At 47.4% G+C, this 22,227-nt stretch overlaps 2 protein-coding genes across 2 annotated transcripts in view; one reads left to right on the top strand and one right to left on the bottom strand.

The window, feature by feature from the left end:
- The window catches only part of LOC142584089 (uncharacterized), a 445,388-nt gene that overhangs the window by 348,247 nt on the left and 74,914 nt on the right, over window positions 1–22,227 (bottom strand). The gene's annotated exons all lie outside the window — the stretch shown is intronic.
- On the top strand, window positions 12,749–22,015 carry LOC142584635 (uncharacterized). The gene is made up of 5 exons (XM_075694785.1): window positions 12,749–13,012; window positions 15,282–15,424; window positions 16,390–16,458; window positions 17,507–17,587; window positions 19,859–22,015. Exons 2-5 carry the CDS (start codon window positions 15,376–15,378, stop codon window positions 19,969–19,971), a joined length of 312 nt encoding a protein of 103 aa, XP_075550900.1. The 5' UTR covers window positions 12,749–13,012; window positions 15,282–15,375; the 3' UTR covers window positions 19,972–22,015.

Raw genomic sequence — 22,227 nt, 5'->3', positions numbered from 1 at the left:
TATAAATTTTCTCTCCCAACCTGGCCTTACAATCTTTCGCATTTTCACATCTTTCCGGCGGGAAGGAGCGCCGGTTGCTCGGTAGAGTCGGTTGGCCCAGGTTGGCGCCTGTGTAGACAGACGCCTTTGTTTCAAGTTAGAACACTCGCAGAGCAAGCTCTCCATATTGTAGTTTGAATGCGTTAACCAACGACCCTTGTTGACCCTTGGAGTACGCGGCGTCGCTTTTTTTACTCGGAAAGCGGATTCACCCTCGTCGATGCCGGCGTTCCTCCGACAAAGGAAAAAAGAGTACCGCATGAAAGCGCCTTATTTCTGATAATTGTTACCCCGAGAGGGGGGGGGGGGGGGAGTCCTTTGCACGGGCTCGTCATGTTTGCGCGACGCACTCGAAAGGCATACTGTGAGCTGGCAGGGGTGCACATTTAACGTTAAGACATATAATTTCGCGGATAAATGAATGACTTTTTTCAACATTGTGAGTGACCACTTCTCGCCTTTTCGTGTTTTTTTCCGTGATCGTGACATGCGTGTAACATGTGGTGCTACACAGGCAAACCTTTGTTCCTAATTATGTTGCCGTCATCCACGGTTCGTGGAATGTTTTCTGGATAGTTAGTGTCCCTGTATATGCAGCTTAAAGAGAAAGAGAACCGCGACTTCAGATGGGACGTAAGACGAAGAAGTGGACAAGACGGGTGGTACCTAGCAATCGAGGTTTATTGCCATCAAACAGATAGCAACGAAAGGTCGCGTCTGCGCGTAGCGTGCCTCGGCATGCTGAAGAAATAGATGAAACACACGTGGCAAAGGCACCCTAGATAACTATGGAAAGTGTCAAGAGGCAAAAAACAACTATCACTGGTTAGTCAAAGACCTGGTTTCTTTATCGTGAATAGCCACCAAAGGCTCACTTACACACGTCTCTAGGCCAAGTCTGCGCTTGTATGCCGCTTCCCTAATTTCTCGCTAAAGTCTAATCTCCCCGTCTAACAATAATGGCTTGATTGAATTGGGGGCAGCAACCTTTGCATTCCCTTGTGTGTCTGGGGAGATTGGCGCCGCTATCACCCTTCGATGAGCGGAAATGCTGCCGCAGTCTATCATTAATACATTGGCCAGTTTGGCCAAAGTCAACACTGCCGCATCGCCGCGGAAACTGGTACACCAAATTGGCCGCACAGTGCACAGTACACGCGCCTACATAGTCGGTATAACTTGCAGGGGTCTGAGAACACTAGTCGAATGCCCTGTTTAGCCGCCACCTTCTTCAGGTGGTATGCCATTTTGTGCACATAGGGCATGATTCTAGGGGGCCTCTGTCAACGGGGGTCGCCTGCGCCTACCCACGCGCCTTGTGCCGCAGCTTCCACAACAGTGATTCACCAAATGTCTCAAGAAGTGCTAAAGCTAAGCCTGCCTGATTCAACTTATTTACTTGGGTCTGAAAACTTTCAGCTGTCTTGTGCTGGCATGACTTCAAAAGTGCTGACCTCAAACAGGTGATAGCTATGCATCTCTTAATTAGTTTCAAGTGTGAAGATGAGAACGGTAAAACGGCCACTTTCATCGAACGGGGCATATAGGCCCAGCACCCATGATCAAGCATCTCAAAGGAAATTTGTAAGTCTAAAAACTGAATACTGTGCTCTTGCTGCTGTTCAAGGGTAAATTATACGATTGGGAACAATGTTTGAAAACGTCTATTCTTCCCCAGCGACACTGCTACGACTCGCTTTGCGGTTAACGTTTATCAGGACTAGGAAATCGTCTACATATATAAACACTATTTTAACACCTAGGTTGGTGGCGTCAAGCTGAGCTTGAAGCAGGCGGTCAAACCTAGTCGGATAGATTACGCACAGGATAGGCGCTACACACGAACCTATGCAGATGCCCCGTTTCTGGGTTTACAAGTTCCCTTCAAATTTTACAAGAGTTGCGCATAGGTAGAACCCTAAATGTTCCAAAAAGCCTTCTCTGCGACGCCCCAGTTGTTTTGAAAAGACTACACCATACATGTCGATAAGTTCGCTGGCCGCGAAAAAAATTTCATGCGGAACAGATTAGAAGAGCTCAATATATATCTAAATGCTGAAATGAACACCTAAGTCACTTTGTTCAAGCACCACTGTCACATTTGCCGAGCACTTAACCTTGTACGGGTCTTCGGGCGTGAGGCTATTGAGATGCTTCATGAGGTATCTCCTTAGTATGGCCCGCCAGCTGCCTTTTTCTATGACTATTGTTCGCACAAAGCCCAAATCCTTATTCGCCTTAGCGGAAAAGAAGATAGTCAAGCCATCAGCCTTACCTTCCATGTGTCTGTGCAGGGTTATAAGGTCCATCTCTTCGAGCAGGTTCAAAGCAGCCCGTTTCACCTTAGCTGGTTTAGAGCTGGTCTTGTTGAAGTTCTTCGCAACCGCCTCCTCAGCCTTTCCACGAAACACTTTATTTGGGAGAACGGGAAACCCGCCTTCCTTGTCCAAAAGGAGACGCGTAAATTCGCTTTTACGCAAGTCATCAGCAACGCAACTGTTTCCCTCGTAACGCAATTTGCGAGGCAAACACCTCATTACCACATCGACACCGTCAAAGTGGCAGCGTTGTTGGTCTTCTTTGGCTGCCTTGTCCGCTATACGTCGGAATAGCGCGAGCATGCCATGCTTGCTGACTGGCGCATCCAAGCAAAATTTTGGCCCCCGTTCGAGTAATCCCCGCGCCTCTTGTGTGAGCGAAGCTCCACATAAGCAGAAAAAATGTACATTCTCAGCGTTCGTTGGTCGATGTTTCTTTGGGAAGCTCAGCCACTGGTGATTCCAAAGGAAGTCCACAGACGAATGGACTGCCGTTTGATAGCCAGACAAAGTCCTCTGTCCCTGGTTGTTAAAACCGTGCCATTCGAAGCAAAGTTTCCTCAGCCACTTGTACAGAAGTCGCACCTGGCGCCAGCATTCCGTTTTGAAGATTTTAGCTATTCTCTTCCAGTGCCCCGTTGAAGGGGCGAAAGCCCCGAAGTTCTTTGCGATGTCCGGTGGGCAAACGCCAACACGGATAAAATAGCCATAAGTTCTCGCTCGGCACGCAGTTGAAGTGATGAGGCTAGCGCAGAAGCAGCATTTGCTGCTTGATGGGTAGTATTGTAAAAAAAAAAAAGAGCCCATTGTAGGGGAAATCAGGTCCAAGGGGAGGGGGGACTTTGGTCCACTTGGTCCGACATGCTTAAAGAGGGAAATAACCGTGGCTTCAGACGAGGCGTAAGACGGAGAAGTGGACGAGTGATAACTAACAACTGAGGTTTATTACCGTGAAACACATAGCAGCAAAAAGTCGCACCTGCACGCAGAGTGCATTGACACATTGAAGACGAAACACGTGGCAGAGAGCAGCCTAGATGACTATGGAAAGTGCCAAGGGGCAAAAGCTGGTTAATCACTGGTTAATCAAAAACCGGGTTTCTTTATCTAAGGGAGAGTACGAGTACGTGCAGCATGAGACCAAAGTGGTGCACCAGTTTCCGCTGCGATGCGGGAGTGTTTACGTTGGCCAAAATATCCAATGTATTGTCACGTGGTAGTGACGGTGAAGAAAAAACACAGTAGCAGTACTGTGAAAGAGAAAACTAGCTTTTATTGGGCGAACTTGTGCCCACAAAACAGGCTACACTTAAAGCACAGCGATAGCGGCGAACACAGTCGGCGATCGTCGAAAATCTGATCAGCGGGTCAAGCGCGTCGGCTTTTATACAGATCCGTCGAATGTTCCAGACTAATCGTTGGGACCCGCGTGCCTTCCACAAAGTTCTACACCATTCGCGTCACGCGAATAAATCAGATAACACAAGGTTCGGCGACAACAGACTGCGGATAGAAGCATCGATAACTTTCCAGAAACTTCGGATACATGCAAGCGCGTCCCGCACTGTGCGATAAGATTTGTTAGGCGGCGAAACGTGGTCGCCCAATAAATATAAGTACACGTGTCAATACCCCCCTCTTAAAAAAGCATCGACCCGATGCTGCAAACAAACGAAGGTAATAAAGAAAAGCACTCGTAGCAAAGAAAAGAACAAAAATGACGAAGTTCGTCAGCGTCCGTAAAAGGGTTTAAGGCGCACCACGTGGACCACTTCAGATCGTGCGCGGCGCCGCTGTGAATGCGAAATGCCGTCTGGCACGACCTCATAGTCCAGAGCGCCAATACGTCGGTTGACCTTGTAGGGTCCGAAATAGCGTCGGAGTAGTTTCTCACTGAGTCCTCGTCGGCGTATCGGGGTCCAAACCCAAACACGGTCGCCGGGCTGGTACTCAACAAAGCGTCGTCGGAGGTTGTAGTGTCGGCTGTCGGTCCTCTGTTGGTTCTTGATCCGTAGGTGGGCGAGCTGTCGGGCTTCTTCGGCGCGCTGGAGATAGCTAGCGACGTCAACATTCTCTTCGTCAGTGACGTGGGGCAGCATGGCGTCGAGGGTCGTCGTCGGGTTCCTGCCGCAAACCAGCTTAAACGGCGTGATCTGTGTTGTTTCTTGCACCGCCGTGTTGTAAGCGAATGTTACGTACGGCAGGATGGCATCCCAGGTCTTGTGTTCGACGTCGACGTACATCGCTAGCATGTCGGCGATGGTCTTATTCAGCCGCTCCGCAAGACCATTCGTCTGCGGGTGGTAGGCCGTGGTCCTCCTGTGCCTTGTCTGACTGTATTTCAGAATGGCTTGGGTCAGCTCCACTGTAAAGGCCGTTCCTCGGTCGGTGATGAGGACTTCTGGGGCGCCATGACGCAGCAAGATGTTTTCGACAAAGAATTTCGCCACTTCGGCTGCGCTACCTTTCGGCAGTGCTTTAGTTTCAGCGAAGCGGGTGAGGTAGTCTGTCGCCACGACGATCCACTTATTTCCGGTTGTTGACGTCGGAAAGGGTCCCAGCAACTCCATCCCGATCTGCTGGAATGGTCGGCAAGGAGGCTCGATTGGCTGTAGTAATCCGGCTGGCCTTGTCGGCGGTGTCTTGCGTCGCTGACAGTCTCGGCATGTTCTGACATAACGGGCGACGTCGGCGGTCAGGCGCAGCCAATAATACTTTTCTTGTATCCTCGATAGTGTCCGGGAAAAACCGAGGTGTCCAGCGGTCGGATCGTCATGTAGTGCGTGCAATACTTCTGGACGAAGTCCTGACGGGACAACAAGAAGGTAGTTGGCGCGGACTGGTGAAAAGTTCTTCTTCACGAGGAGATTGTTTTGAAGCGTGAAGGAAGATAATCCGCGCTTAAATGCCCTGGGCACAACGTCGGTGTGCCCTTCCAAATATTCCACCAGGCTTTTTAGCTCCGGGTCTGCCCGTTGCTGTTCAGCGAAGTCTTCCGCGCTTATCATGCCAAGGAAGGCGTCGTCATCTTCGTCATCTTGCGGCGGCGGGTCAATGGGGGCGCGTGATAGGCAATCGGCATCGGAGTGTTTTCGTCCGGACTTGTAGGTTACAGTGATGTCGTATTCTTGTAGTCCGAGGCTCCACCGTGCCAGTCGTCCTGAAGGATCCTTTATACTCGCTAGCCAACATAACGCGTGATGGTCACTGACGACTTTGAGTGGCTTGCCATAAAGATAAGGGCGAAATTTAGCTGTAGCCCAAACGATGGCGAGGCATTCCTTTTCGGTCGTAGAATAGTTGCCTTCCGCTTTTGACAGCGACCGGCTAGCGTAAGATATCACTGTTCGACTCCGTTTTTCCTCTGGACTAGAACGGCACCGAGGCCTAGGCTACTGGCGTCAGTATGGATTTCTGTTTCGGCGTACTCGTCGAAGTGCGCAAGTACCGGCGGCGACTGCATGCGTCGTTTGAGTTCTTCAAATGCGTCGGCCTGCGGCGTTTCCCACCTGAACTCAACATCACATTTAGTTAGATGTGTCAACGGCTCAGCGAGGCGTGAAAAGTCCTTGACAAAGCGCCTGTAGTTGGCACACATGCCAAGGAATCTACGCACTGCCTTCTTGTCGGTGGGCTGCGGGAACTTTGCGATGGCAGCTGTTTTCTGGGGGTCGGGGCGTACTCCGGATTTACTGATGACGTGGCCTAGGAACAGAAGCTCGTCGTAAGCGAAGCGGCATTTTTCTGGCTTCAGAGTGAGCCCAGATGACTTGATGGCCTCTAGTACTGTGGCAAGCCGCCTAAGGTGATCGTCGAAATTTCCGGCGAATACAACGACGTCATCCAAGTAAACGAGACAGGTCTGCCATTTCAATCCCGCTAAAACCGTGTCCATCACGCGCTGGAACGTTGCAGGCGCCGAGCACAGACCAAATGGCATAACCTTGAACTCGTAGAGGCCGTCTGGGGTGATGAAGGCGGTCTTTTCGCGATCTCTTTCGTCGACTTCTATTTGCCAATAGCCAGACTTGAGGTCCATCGAGAAGTACTTAGCGTTGCAGAGCCGATCCAATGCGTCGTCTATCCGTGGAAGGGGGTATACGTCCTTCTTCGTGATCTTGTTCAGACGACGATAATCGACGCAGAAACGTAGGGTTCCGTCCTTTTTCTTCACCAGGACAACAGGGGATGCCCACGGGCTTTTCGACGGCTGGATGATGTCGTCGCGCAGCATTTCGTCAACTTGTTCTCTTATAGCTTCGCGTTCTCGCGGCGAAACTCGGTAAGGGCTTTGGCGGAGTGGTCGAGCGTACTCCTCGGTGATTATGCGATGCTTGGCGACTGGTGTTTGTCGAATCCTCGATGTCGTCGAAAAGCAGCTTTTGTATCGTCGGAGCAGACTTCTGAGCTGCTGTTGCTTAATCACTGGGAGACTTGGATTAATGTCGTAGTCTGGTTCGGGAACCATGGTCGTCGGCGTAGATGCGGCGGAATCCGAGAGGACAAACGCATTACTGGTTTCCACAATTTCCTCGATGTACGCGATCGTCGTGCCCTTGTTGATGTGCTTGAACTCCTGGCTGAAGTTTGTCAGCAACACTTCAGTTTTCCCTCCATGCAGTCGAGCGATCCCTCTTGCGACGCAAATTTCACGGTCTAGCAGGAGACGTTGGTCGCCTTCGATGACACCTTCTACGTCAGCGGGTATTTCGGTGCCGACCGAAATAACAATGCTGGAGCGGGGCGGGATGCTCACTTGGTCTTCGAGCACATTCAAGGCGTGGTGACTACGAGGGCTCTCCGGCGGTATCGCTTTATCTTCCGACAGCGTTATTGACTTCGACTTCAGGTTGATGATTGCGCGGTGTTGGTCCAGGAAGTCCATACCGAGAATGACGTCTCGTGAACACTGTTGGAGGATAACGAAGGTGACAGGGTAAGTCCGGTCGTGAATGGTAATTCTTGCCGTGCACATTCCTGTCGGCGTAATCAGGTGTCCTCCAGCGGTCCGAATTTGAGGGCCTTCCCATGCAGTCTTAACCTTCTTCATCTGGACGGCGATGTGTCCACTCATGACTGAGTAATCGGCGCCTGTGTCGATTAAGGCGGTGACTGCGTGGCCGTCTAGAAGCACGTCGAGGTCGGTGGATCTTTGTCTTGCGTTGCAGTTGGGTCTTGGCGTCGGATCACGGCTGCGTCGTGTTGAATTGAAGCTGGTACGTCGCGGCGTCAAGTCGTCTTTCGTCGGTGTAGTCTTGGCTTCCTGACTTCCTCGGGACGGCGGCGCGTCGCCATTATGTCGTCGAGATGGTTTCTTCGGCGCTTTGGTCGGCGGCGGAGGATCTTCGTCAGTTCGACGAACAGCAACCGCACCTCCATCGGTTGCTGCTTTTAGTTTTCCGGATATGGGCTCGCTGACCGGCCCCGGGCTGGGCCAGTGTATGGTCGGCGCTGCGGCGACAGGTAGCGGCCTGGTGATGGCGAACGCGACGGTCGTCGAGAGCTCCATTGAGTAGCGGCGAGGTAGTCGGCGATGTCACGTGGGCGCTCTCCAAGCTGTGGACGCGGCGCGTTGACGGCGAAACCTCGCAGTCCCATCTCTCGGTATGGGCATCGTCGGTAGACGTGACCTGCTTCTCCGCAGTGGTAGCAGAGCGGGCGGTGGTCAGGAGCGCGCCAAACGTCTGTCTTCCTCGGGTAGCTGCGCTGGGCAACGGGTGGGCGTGCTGGCGGCGGCGGTGGTGGTCGACGGAATTGCGGCGTTACGGGGCCCTGGCGCGGTCGTGGAAAGGGACCTTGACGGCGGGCGACGGCGGCGTAGCTCATCGCTTGCGGCTGAGGCTGCGGTGGTTCTGGTTGCACCTCAGGAACTCCAAGCGATCGGTGCACCTCTTCTTTAACGATGTCGGCGATCGAAGCCACTTGAGGCTGCGACGAAGGCAAGACCTTGCGCAGTTCTTCGCGCACAATGGCCCTGATGGTCTCGCGCAGATCGTCCGTGGCCAGTGATTGAATTCCTGCGTAGGGGGTAGAGCTTGTACGGCGGTTGAATTGCCGGTTCCGCATTTCGAGTGTCTTCTCGATGTTCATCGCCTCACGAAGAAACTCTTCGACGGTCTTCGGTGGGCTTCTTACCATCCCGGCGAAACGTTCCTCCTTCACACCGCGCATGAGTAGGCTAACTTTCTTTTCCTCGGCCATATCCGGGTCGGCGTGGCGGAACAGACGGGTCATTTCTTCCGTAAAGATGGCAACGTTCTCGTTTGGTAGCTGCACTCGGGCGTCCAGCATAGCTTCGGCCCTTTCCTTGCGCACGACGCTTGTAAAGGTGCGTAGGAAGCCGCTACGGAACAGGTCCCACGTAGTCAAGGTCGACTCCCTGTTCTCAAACCACGTTCTGGCGGCGTCTTCTAAGGCGAAGTAGACATGCCGCAGCTTGTCGTCGGAGTCCCAGTTGTTGAATGTGGCGATTCGCTCGTAGGTCTCCAGCCAGGATTCCGGGTCTTCAGTCGCTGCTCCATGGAAGGTCAGTGGGTCCCGGGGTTGTTGTAGGATAACGGGGGACGCTGGGGCAGCCATTGAGGTTGTCTTGACCACGATCTTCTTTGTCGCCTCAGGTAGAAGTCCGTGCTCTGGGGGCAGTCCTTGCAGTCTGCGGCTAGCACGCTGGTCTTGGGCGGTGTCGGTTTTGTCCTCGGGCTTCGGGCTTGGATCGCGGCTTTGCGGGGGCGTTCGGTACATGAACGCACTAGCACCTCCACCAGATGTCACGTGGTAGTGACGGTGAAGAAAGAACACAGTAGCAGTACTGTGAAAGAGAAAACTAGCTTTTATTGGGCGAACTTGTGCCCACAAAACAGGCTACACTTAAAGCACAGCGATAGCGGCGAACACAGTCGGCGATCGTCGAAAATCTGATCAGCGGGTCAAGCGCGTCGGCTGTTATACAGAATCGTCGAATGTTCCAGACTAATCGTTGGGACCCGCGTGCCTTCCACAAAGTTCTACACCATTCGCGTCAGGCGAATAAATCAGATAACACAAGGTTCGGCGACAACAGACTGCGGATAGAAGCATCGATAACTTTCCAGAAACTTCGGATACATGCAAGCGCGTCCCGCACTGTGCGATAAGATTTGTTAGGCGGCGAAACGTGGTCGCCCGATAAATATAAGTACACGTGTCAGTATTAATGATGGAATGCGGCAGCATTTCAGCTCATCGAAGGGTGATAGTGGCGCCAATATCCCTAGACATGCTAGGGAATGCAAAGGTACGTTGCTCACCCAAATTCAATCAAGCCATTATCGTAGGATGGGGAGACTAGACTTGAGCGAGAAATTATGGAAGCGGCACATATGCGCAGACTTGGCCTAGACGCGTGTGTAAGTGAGCTTGCGCTGGCTCTCCTAGAGAAAGGAAGACGGTTTTTGATTAACCAGGGATAGATTTCTTTTGTCCCTTGGCACTTTCCATAGTCATCTAGGGTGCTTTCTGCCACGTGTGTTTCATCTTGTTTGGCATCTTGTTCTGCGCGCAGATGCGACCTTTTGCTGCTATGTGTTTCGTGGTAATAAACCTCAGTTGCTATTTACCGCTAGTCCTGTCAACTGCTTCGTCTTACGTGCCGTCTGAAGTCGTAGTTCTTTTCTCCTTTAAACATGTCGGACAAACTGGGCCAAAGTTCCCCCCCCCTCTTGAACCTGTATATACAGAGACGTTAGGGAGAGTTAATTATTCATGATAGACTTATCACAGCGGGTTCTGTTCCCATCCCGAAACTTTAAGCATTCAACAAGTGTCGCTCGTTTGGCGACATAGAACTGCGTTGCTTGCGCTTCCACTCGCCCGCCATTCGCGCATTTAGTACCACATACGCGATCAGGCAAAATCGCGTAACCGAAATAGTTTGTTTGGCACGTTTATTATTCATCAATATCTGGGTGGCGCGGTAGTGCCGTTCAAGAATATTCCAGCCTCTGATGTAATTGGCCTTCGTGTTCGCGCTAATTCGCGCGCTTTCTGTTATGGCAACGTGTTTCGTTTCCACATTCATTGTGCGGTTTGCGTCTGACACACCTATTTTATTTTGACCGTGTACTGAGGATTGTGCTGAGCTACAGTCACGCTTGGAATCGGTTGACTGCTAGTCGGAATTACTAAAATATTGCGAACTTCGTGGCAGACCACTGATTCACGGGATCACGATGGGAGCACACTACTATGCCCATTATTTTCTTTGGCGCTACCCATTTGACCAACTAATTGTACTTGGCCTACGTTACTTCGCATCTGCGTTCGTACAGCAAGTCATGAATCAAAATTGGCTAAATCTCTCGGGCTCCAAATAACGAAACTTTTGGTGAACTCATAATTCAAGTTCATGAAAATCTGGGGTATTGCGCGCCAGAAACATAATATAAGTATAAGGTAAGCACTAGTGGGGGTCTTTTTGACCACTTGGGGCTCTCCAAGGTGCACCCAAAGCACATCACAAGGACTTTTTTGCATTTTGCCCTCATGGAAAAGCGGTCGCCGTGGCTGAGATTTGATCCTGTGTCTTATGGGCAATCTCATAGTAAGGTCAGTTGCACGGCTGCTATCTGCGCAGCAGCTACTTTCGACGAAATGCATGTTAAAAATTGGCAGTGGCTTAGCTCGGCTATGCCAGAATATTAGCAGCAAAAGCTAAGGTATAGCATGGTTAGCCATAGTTAATCTTGATTGCAAGTCCAGGTTAGTCTGGTTGTCCAGCTATGTTGCGGCGTTCGGCGCGCTGTTCGTCTGTTGCCTGGGCGATTCGTTTCCTCTTCATCTCGTTCCGATGTTGATTCCAGGCCTCCTCCTGCTTATCAAAATTGTCGCCGTCCATACTGCCGCCTCAACTGTGGCTGCGGCGCACGCGAGCTCTCGTTTTCAATCCTCAGGCATGTTATAAGGCATGCCACGCAGCTGACGAAGCGAGCGCAGGCGAACGCAGCGACGAAGAACGCGGTGTGACGAGAAACGTGGTGTGTCGTCATGTGCCTCCTCGGAGCACCGCCACGGCGAAATCGCAAGTTCGCGGCCTGTAAAGCTTTCGCTTTAATAGTGCCGAGCCGACATGCGAGCTCTCGTACCTAATATACAGCGTGCTTTCTTTTTAAAAACATTACCAGAGTTTTTAAAACTCAATTGTGGCATCATAGCACAATTCTACTTCTTCAGCTCAATTTCTATGTGGTGGAAAGTATTTGTGCGAAAAATCAAAACAGAAATATGACTAAATAACAATTTTTCGTTACCATTTAAAGGAATCACATTACCGCAGACGTTCAATTTACAAGTTGTAGGCGGTGACTGATGCCACCCGCCGTGGTTGCTTAGTGGCTACGATGCTGGCCTGCTAAGCACGAAGTCACGGAATCGAATCCTAACCAGGGCACCCGAATTTTGATATGGCCGAAAACAACCGTGTACTTAGATATGGTGTACGTTAAGGAATCCCAAGTGGTAAAAATTTACGATGCACCCCACTACTGCGTGCCTCATAATCAGGTCTTGTTGTCGCTGCTTGATTCCCATGATTCTTTCTTAAATTTGAATGTCACATCTGCCTTAAACGAGTTCTGAGGATGACACAATTTAGAGAAATGCGTTCCCAATGTTTGCGACAAAATGCGTTGGTCTTCCGGCAATTTTTTTCTTCAATATAAAATGTTTTCTTAAAATTGTAAGCCGTACAATACTGAATTTTTCAATTCAATTCAATTCAGCTTTAATGAACATCTACCAGATGTTTGAAGCACGGACCAAAAAGAATTATTGGGTTTTACGTGCCAAAACCACTTTCTGATTATGAGGCACGACGTAGTGGAAGACTCCGGAAATTTCGACCACCTGGGGTTCTTTAACGTGAACCTAAATCTAAGTACACGGGTGTTTTCGCCACCATCGAAATGCGGCCGCCGTAGCCGGGACTCGATCCCGCGACCTCGTGCTCAGCAGCCTAACACCATAGCCACTGAGCAACCATGGCGGGTGAACCACGGACAAGAAGCCTGAAAAGGTTTGACTGGGTGCATATAGTGGCATCAATTCCATACAAAATGTGTACACTCTAAAAACTAGGAAGGGTATCGCAGGAGTGAAGCTGCCGGTTCACTCTTCAAAGCGTCGTTTTACTCTCGCAAAATGTCGAGGAGAGTGAAATGCATTGTTCACTCTGTCAGCAAGGAGAGAGTGAAATGTGCTTTTCACTCTCCCCTTCAGAGAGAGAGAGTGAAAAGACTCTTGCAACAATAAAAAAGACAGACTCTTGCGGCAATAGAAAACAAAACGTAGCGTAATCTTCTGCTTCAACTGTAGGTGGCTGGCCCCGAACATCGCAATGTATCATTCATGCACGCTGAGCAAAGAACACATCGTTTTGCTTCTAAGAGAACAGGCCGCCGCAGTTCAAAGGAACGCGTAGCGAGCGCTCTACTTTTTCACTCGGAGTGGCTCCACCGCGCGCGCGCGCGCTCAAGATCGCGGAACAACACAGCACCGGAGAAAGGTGAACCGTCCAGCGAGCAAAGGCCAGCCGAGGGAGATCGTGTTTCAGCCATCACGCGTCGCCCCGAAAACACGACAGTCGTTCGTCATGCCTTGGATATAACAACAAATCCTCCACGGTAAGTGAATTCTAACTTAGGTGCACATTCTCCGTATATGTCATGCTATCGCCAGGAAGTCGTCGCTGCGCTTAGCCGACGCGATTGACAAAGGACTAGGCGTACGCGCTGTCTCTCGATGTCAATCGAAAAAGCCAGTCGTCGCGATAACTGCATGTGATTTTATCACTTTGCCGTTGTCCGTAAGAGCTTTAAAAATCGCAAACGCTGCCAGAACTATGGTATGTTCAATAAGACGCCAGGCGAGAGGATGCTTAAAATGGTTAGTTCACCAGCCCGTGATTCCGAGCCTATGCGGAGCGTGATTAGCGTGCGTTTTGTGTGTTTGAATTTATTCAGTTTGGCAGTCTACTGTGTACGGAACGCTGTTGAACTAAGGAATCACATAACAGAAGGCGTCATTTTGCTGGCAGCATGCTTTTTTTTTTTTATAAATAAACCGCGCGCTTGACGGTGTCTCGCGCAGGGGGAATCTGCGACCACTGAAGTTACGTGCAGCACCAGTGCTAGTTAGAAACTTTGCCGCAGGCATTCAGCTGCATGCTGCAAGAGGTCAGTTGGGCGCGTTATCTTGAACTTGCTGAAAACGCATGAGGAATCCATGTTTTATGCTGAAAAAAGTATAAACCCCATATAAGCGATCTTGCGCGCGGCAGCTACAAGCGACGCGAAGGAGATGGCTGTCGCGTTCGCTCGTCGCCTACAAGTCGTACTCCGTGCGAGCGACGATTTTGAGCGACGCCTCCCCGGTGTTGCCGGCATGAGGGCTGCAGTCACGCGTGACGCGTGCTTTAGTAATTTACGTTGATGGATTTTACTATAAAAAGTAGCATAAAATATTTCCGGAGGTCTTGCAGTACGTCCTTATCCTTGCACGTATAAAAATTGAATCATTTGCTCGTTCCGCGCGACAATCGGTAGTATTTGAGCGATGTATGTATACATCTAGTTCCGGCTTTGCGCTATTGGCTAGTCGCTCATAGCACTTCTGGGCGACGAGCGACGATTTCTAGATTTCCAGAACCGAGCCATCTGTTCAAGCGACGGCCCGTTTTGTCGCTCGCAGCCGTCGCTCGTCGCCGTCGCGCACTAAATCGCTCTCACAGTGTTTATCCCTAAGACTGAACTGTTTTTGCTCATGTTGAAATGGTGTGATTATAGGTCTGGTTTTGTCTCCTGTTGCGGTTTTCGTGCACGGTGCGAAACTGAATGGATGCTTATGTCTACGAACTCGGTGAATTGTCGAGCAGCTAGTTACGCATCGGCATCGAATATGACGGCTGCTGTGTGGAATTACAATTGCAGGGGCGCTTTGCATACGCTTATTGTTTTAGACATGCCTGTGCATTTGCTAATATGAGTTGGCGTGTCAGAGTTATGTCATATGAACAGCTAAATCTGCCTTCCTCTGGGGGTTACAAACGTAATGTGTGCATTTTACTATAGCATGGCAGATCAAGATGTGTTTATCGCTTGAATATTTTTAGTAGAGAAATAAAATATGAAAATAAAATGTTGCTTTAATTCCGTGTTACCAGTCTGTCGTACACAGAACAATAGGTTGGTGTAATAAACTAATAACTGCTGTTTAACTGCAACTTTTACATGCCTACAAGAATCTAAAATGCTAGATTTCAAACTGCAGCAGTAGTCGGGTCTGTCAAAAATGAACTCCACTGCGCACCTCATGCATGAAAATAAGTTCATGCCTTTTAGTAAGCTTAGATGCAGGCCGCAGTGAACTTGTTAGTATTGAAATGTGGGTAAGCTTGCCATAACAAGCCTTGTTGCCCTTTTTTATAGGCACATCCATATATCCATTGAGCTGAAGGGCAATATTTTCATCCCTACTGAGCATCATGTTTGCAGCTATAATCCTCAAATTATGGCTTCAGCAGTGGCACAACCAAGGATGGTGCGGGGGGGGGGCACACTGGGCACGTGCTTAGGATGTGTCACAAGTGGTGTTTGCGATACAGCAGACTCATGACAGACCTATGACGTCTGAAAATGACCAATATTCTATTCATTAGCAGGAGTATTCTAACATTCATGAAAAACAAGGATGAACTGTGGTTTATTTGTTTTATGCTTAAATCTAAAAATTGAAGTTAGTTTAGCAGTTGACTGTTGCAGTCATTTGGATGCTTTGCATGCATTTCACTAGGAAGACTAAGAGCTAAGACTTTTTTATTGCCATGGCGTTGACCGTCTTGATGTTGTTTTGCACCATGCCCTTGTGTTGACTTTTACAGACGATATTTTTCAGGCACCCGCTTTATATAACGCAAGAAGGCAGCTGCAAGGACACGAGGATGTGAAAGAGCCAGTGCAGCGCGACTTCACGTAGTGCAGAGGAGCCAATGCCAAAAAATCAAAATACATTGGCATGTTATTTGGACAAGAAAACTAGTATGTGGGTATATTGGGTGTACCATTTGACCAAATGTCAACAAAATCAAGATACAGTATGTTACACGAAGATGAAAATTCTCACGTGCTCCAGGCAGTCATCTTAACATGGTATACTTATGTAATGTCTCTGATTGGAAAGTCAAATCAAGTATGCTCTCTGGAGACAAACACATAGCAGCAAGTGTCATTGAAAAGTTAAAAATGTGTTTTAAGAAAGCTGATTAGTTCTGAGAAGTGACTGCTTTTTGTCTTGCCTCTCAACAGATATATCCATGTGATAAAAAAATAGTGGTACAATGAAATTGCATATTTGCTTAGCGACATGATACATACTTGCAATGAGCACGGTGCCTGTGTTTACTATAAAAAGCAACAGCCCATGCTTGGTTAGGGTAGGCCCACTACAACATGCAGGCATGGGTGATTGGTGCTTTTTTTATTTCTGTGTCGTGAGGTTTATTGAAGTGCGTATAGGTGCAATGGCACGCAGTATGGCTAGTACAAAAAAAGGGGGGGGGGCAGATATATGTAGCTCACTGTACACGACACAGGGCAAAGGAAATCCGTGTTCAGCAACTATGTTAAATGCCATGTACGTAAATTTTACAACGCTACTCGTTCGAAGCGCGCACAGCTGCATATTGAAGAAAAGTTTCCAGGGTTGATAATTTAGTTCGTAATTTACACTAATTTTGCTCTAAGCACGAGACATAATAATTTGAATATACTGCACGGAAAAACCTAGAGCGAATTAAATTGTGTGTCAGCTTCGTGTGTATACATATAGTCTTTCCTATGCATTAGGTTTTTTGCGTAATGCATTAACAGTTGAGAGCCTATCTTATGATGTGTACTCTGTTTACATTACAGTTGTTTATTAGTTTACTCGTTTGTTTTGCGACTGATGAAATGCCGGCATTTATATATTTTCAACATTTGACATAACCCTGTATGTTTTGCAGGGACAACCCAGGACGTGCATTTCTCAGCACCCAGTCAACTGCCGAAAGTGACTCAAACACAGGCCACCAGTAAGTGGACATCAGTTGCAATTTCACATTATGCAGTTGGCGGCTGCGTTGTACGGAGGCTTTTTTTTAATGAGATGGTGATGTCGTTCTAATGTACATTTTGACCACAAAGGTGCGATCATGTCTCACAGAGGCATATATGGTTGCTATTCTCTGCGAGGGACGTGTTCTCGTGTTCGGGAAGCATTTGTGTTTGGCAGTATTTTCGCCCAATGAGTCGGATATAAACACTAACTCGCCACTGCCGGCAAGTAGTTGCGAGAAACGCATTATGACACTGTAAAGTTATTTCATTAATTCGAAGGAAAGTTTTGCAGCAGGAAAAAAGGTTGCTATTCCAGGTAAACATGTCTTTTTCTCACAAGTTATTTAGCCAAACTGGATGCATGAAATTCGTGACTTATGAATAGATTTTAATTTATTCTTTAGTAATGCTTCTCAAAGAGACTAGAAATAGCATGTGACTACCTCTGCAATCAGCAGACCATACATTTACAGTCATAAGTGGCAGTTCCATGCAGTCTCGCACTTTATATTACCTTTCCTTTCAGCAACATTGGAACTGGTGGCTGCGTTTTCAGAAGAAGTGCACTTGACACTGTATATGTATGTGTGAATTCGGTTTTCTTTGTATGTGTCGGCTCACTGACAAACAGTGCAAAAATCTGTTGTACCATGAGCCTGACGACGCTTTCTGCTGCTAGAAATGCGGCACTTCGTATTTTATAGTACTGCATGACATTTAAATCAAAGCTACCACATAAAATGATCAAGAAAACTAACCGCTGTTATAGCTCTTTTCCTCAAAGAACGCTTGTCCTTTATGGGCTGTGTTAATCTGAGCTCTCCACCGATGTTTCCGTAGTATTATCCCTTAGTGAGTGAGAGATTGGGGGCAATTAATCGTGTTAGTGTTTAAGTGGTGTCCTAATTATGTGCATTTGTTCCAACAAAGTTGTCTAGATTACTTTATTGTGTAGTGTAAAGCTTATGAAACCATCAGCAACTACTGAGTTGCTAACACACATATGGATTTGTCACTATACAGGTGAAACTCGGCTGTACCACTGCAGTGCTGCGGAAATTGCCTTCACCAGCGGCTTTGCAACAGCTGTTTCGCAGCATGTCGGTATGTGTTAATTTATAATTATGTTGGGATGGGCTAGTATTATGGACCACTGCTACTCTGTATTGTGACAGATCCATATGATAAGGGATGTAATAGGCACAGCGAAAACCTTTGAATTTTTTACTATGGTACATACACAGGCTCTCCTTTTCGTCACTGGAGCAGGAGAGGAGGGCATGCAGGCACTCCTGAATACATATCTTTCAAAACATGAGACACACACACACACACACACACACAATTAAACTAAAGGCAGGGATGTTCCATCTTTCATCTTGAATTGAATTGTGCAGCGCAAAAATACAACACAGACCACAGAGAAGCACACATGTTAACAGGTTTGATACACACGTTAGTTCAACAGATTTGATACTTCAAGTGTGCTATTTTACACAAGGGGGAAGGGAAAGGGGAGAAAATCTGAAAAAAAGGTGGAGTGGAAAAAAAGGAACCGTGCCAAAAAGCATGAGAAGCATCGCGCAGCCAGGATCACCAGCAGGACAACCTTACGTATAGTTTGTTTCAATCAACTCAGATCACATACAGCCATTACTGCAATCAAGTTGTTTCCTTATGTCATATGAGGGAATGATGCGGGCCCAAAAAACTGTTTAGAGCTGAAGGATTATGTTCCATTCTAGCCTCATTGCCTGCTTTTTTATCGTATTGTTATCAGCTGCTTATGTTAGGGACAAAAAGTAAGAGTACGAACTGTTTCCCGATTCGCCATTCCACACAACATGTCTTTGTGACTATATGTACATGCAGATGATCCATAGTTGAAAAATATTCAGTACAGTAGAATCTCATTACAAGATGCACTTGGTTGTAAGAGACATCTAAAAATGGTTTGGTTGGTTTTCCGATGTTTGCCACGTTAACAATACTGTATACAAGAGACACCTTTGTTACTAAGGATGACTTTTTAAGTATTCACTACTTCGAAGGCACACAACCCAGACACATTCACTTTGTGCACCTTGTGTGCTCCGAAGGGCGTAAAGATCACGCAATCCTTACACAAGTCAATCACGCATGTCTCTTTTAGCATGAACCAGAAAAGGAGGGCAACGAGGACAGTGCAGGGCAGAAAGTGTCGGCAGTTGAAGCTGACGAGCGTCTAAGAGCACCTCAAAGGTACTGCGAGCAACAAGGCTTGCAAAGTGAAGTGTTCAAATTCCAGAAGTTGGGAAGGAAGCTAACACAATCTACAGTCACTAAAAAGCTGTGAATGTCTTCTTTAAAGGGCCTCTAAACCACCGAGGTTGAAATTTAGTTGCGATGTTGCAGTTCTACACAATAAGGCAATGAACAGGTAGCCACGAGAATTTTTCGAAACGGTGCAGTAATAGTGGAGCTACGTGTGTTTGATTATCGAAAAGTAGTCCCCACTCATTTTACTCTTTCATCTGGTACACGCCATCTGGACAGTGTCGTCTTTTCCTTGCCTAGTACACCTCCAAATGTTACGGGACAGGCCAACACCAACGAGCTCTGTTGCTGCCGCGCTGGCCCGTCGTCCTGCGAGGAGTGGCGCTAATACAACGGAACTGTATGGTGACTCGTGTTGAAGAGCCTCATAGGGAGACCCTTCTGTTGGCGTTTCTGTTCTTTGCCCCCATTGGCTGCCCACAATGGCATCGCGCGCAACGCGATGAGGAAGAAGGAGTGTGTGTATTTGCTTGCAGGCCTTGCCGGCAGTCGTACACTTTCGTTCGACCAATCGACAGCACCGGAAACTGGTGACATCATCAGAGACAGCCTGGTGACGTCAGGACAAACTGGGGGGTGCAGAATAGGTCCAGAGAGGCGCATGGGGTCATTTTCTTCATATTGTGGTGCTCCGGCAGTGCTACGCACTCTGGCATTTGGCTTCGTCGATCGTGACGGCATTCTGATTTCGATACGCGTGTTTACTTGAAATGTTCAAAAAATGTCGAGAAGTGGTTTAGGGGCCCTTTAAGCCACCCTGAGCATTTATTCCTTCAGATATATCAAAACATACTTTAGTGATGATGCATAATAAAGTGATCTAGTCTGGCTCCTCAGTGTCTTAAAATTTTTGGTTTCGAGAGACATGTTTCCCGTGCCTCTTGAATATCTTCTGATGAGGCTTTACTGTAATATACACAAACAATTGTGTAACTCCTCCTGCAAGTATTCATTAAGCCCGGTATCTTATGTGCAAAGCTTGTGGTTAAGTCTTGATGTCCGTACTTTTTAGAGCTATGTTTATTAATTCATGCTGTTCTTATTGGTTCTTCAATGCAGGAGACAATGCCTACGAAATTATTGGCCCTGATCATGAGAGCCCTCAAGGGGCAAACAACATCTCTGTTGCAGAAGTGAGCCCGATACCACTTGGAAGTTACCATGACAGATGACACGGCAGCAATAGATACAGAGACTGCCATGTCTACTGCAGCTGCAACAGTGTACGAGGCAAGCAGCAGCGCGTCAGCATCAGCAGCAGTGTCAGAAGGAACCACACCAGGCCTGGTAGAGCAACATGTGTGCTATCACTGACTTTTTTGTAGTGGATACAACTCATTTGCTCAACATACAAAAGCTTTTCACCACGACTTTGAGCCAGTGTTATTGTGCAGCAAGTGCAAGACTAAGTTAGGTGTTATAACACAGTACAAGCATCACTTTAATATATGCAAATGCAAACATATTACAGTTGTTGCCTCCCCAGCCAGCCCACATAGTGACAACAATGTGGAACACATGGTGGGACACACCTCTCTCCCATTACAAGATAGTAGAGACTGTCAGTGTTGTTGCTAGATTGACTGGTCTTTGTAGGCAACTAGAAGGACAACAGAGGTGTCATAAGATTGTTGTTGATGTTGTTGAAGAGGTAAAAAAGAAGTTTGATGCAGCTGAAGTGCCAACTGATATTGAGCAAATCAAAAGCAACCACCTGAGAAAGCAACACTATCGAAATTTGGGTATCTATGTGCCGCCAACTCTGGTAAGAATGGCATAGGACGGAAGTGTGATGAAAATCACACAGACACTGCTGTTGCATCACTGGCCACAGTGAGCAGCGACTTGTAGGGCAAGAGAGTCAACTGAAACTAACATTATGATATAGTGTCATGCTCCCATGTGACCACTTTTCAAGTTATTTTGCAAGATACAGCTCAACGTCCAGAAATGAGACTGCAACTTGTCTGTAAAAAAGCTTTCGCAAAAAATTATTCATAACACTATTAACATAGCAGTATCTTTTTTTTTGTGTTGGTTCGAGGTTCCCGGCTGTCCATTAATGCAAAAATTGAGGAAAAAAAGAACATGTGTCGTACTTACACCTTTTTAACAAGTACGAGGGGGACAGAACTTTTCTAGTCATGCATCTTCATCATACTATCAAGTTTTTAAATGCCTTTTATAATTATTATTACCAGTTATATCTGAGTGCATTGTATGCATGTAGCAGGTGTAAAATCAGGTCAGTTGGATCAGATGCCTTATCTGCAAGCGAGCCCTACATTCAAGAAATTTGAATTAAAATAGTTACGTTAGAGACGCAGTCTTTCAGCACTTTATTGCCTGTGGTTGAAGCATTGCTCAATACTTTTGTGGGTGGCAATTTCAACCGGCACAGCACTGCGCTTTGCCACAGTCACATTTGTCTTCAAAGCGGTGTTTACCATTTGTGTTGATCTGTTTGTGTATGCATAGAGCAAGTTTTTAATTTATATTTTTCTGCATTCTTGTGCTTGCACTAAGCTTGTATAAGGCAGTTACAAAATGTGCGTCACTATAACGAACTGTTCTGTTGAGCTTACACTTGCAAATAATCGTGTTCAGATGGCCGCACTTCTATGCGGGTGCACCGCTAGCTTTGTGTATGTTCTCATGTTTGTATAAAGCTTATATAAGCTAGTTAGAAAATGTATGTCACTAAGCATTGTGATATTCTTTAAAGAACTGCTTGGTTGGTTTTACACTTGTGAATTAGTATTGAGGCGGTGGTATTCCCATGTATGCCCAGTGCTAGCTTTCTGTGTCCTCACGTGTTTGTATTAAGTTTCTACAAGGGAGTTACAGCATGTACGTCACTAAGCGCTGTGATATTTTTTAAAGAACTGCTTTGTTGGTTTTACACCTGTGAGTAATAGTACTCGGGTGGCACTAGTCATGTGTAGGTACACAGGGACCATTTGTATACATTATGCTCATGTAAAGCAGTTACAAAGTGTATGTCACTAATTACTGTGATATTTGTTGAATTGCTGTGATGGTTTTACACATGTGAATAATAGTGGTCAGGACACAGTACTTGCGGTGTATAGTTTAATTTATACACTGCCAGGACATGGGCTGTATACGTACCAAAAGAAATGTATGTCATTATATTGTTGTGATTATTACTGTTTGGATTGTATTAAACTGTAATAAAATTGTTTCTTGTATCTATTGAGGTATGGCAATTTGTCATGCAACCAAACTGAGGACCTGAACTTGAGCATACAAATAAACAGCTAATTTAAGAGTATACTTCTCATATTCTGCTAAACCAGTTTAACAAATCTTGTACTACAATGCTGGCAAAATGACAGAGCTAACTCGGATGTACAGAAAAAGTTCTGCACTGGCTGAAGGACTGCCCCACACTGGAGTTCGTAATG

This window comes from Dermacentor variabilis, chromosome 6, assembly GCF_050947875.1.
Source record: "Dermacentor variabilis isolate Ectoservices chromosome 6, ASM5094787v1, whole genome shotgun sequence".
Classification (NCBI taxonomy): Eukaryota; Metazoa; Arthropoda; class Arachnida; order Ixodida; family Ixodidae; genus Dermacentor; species Dermacentor variabilis.
The sequence above is the reverse complement of the archived record's forward strand: the minus strand, read 5'-3'. Positions and strand labels throughout refer to the sequence as shown.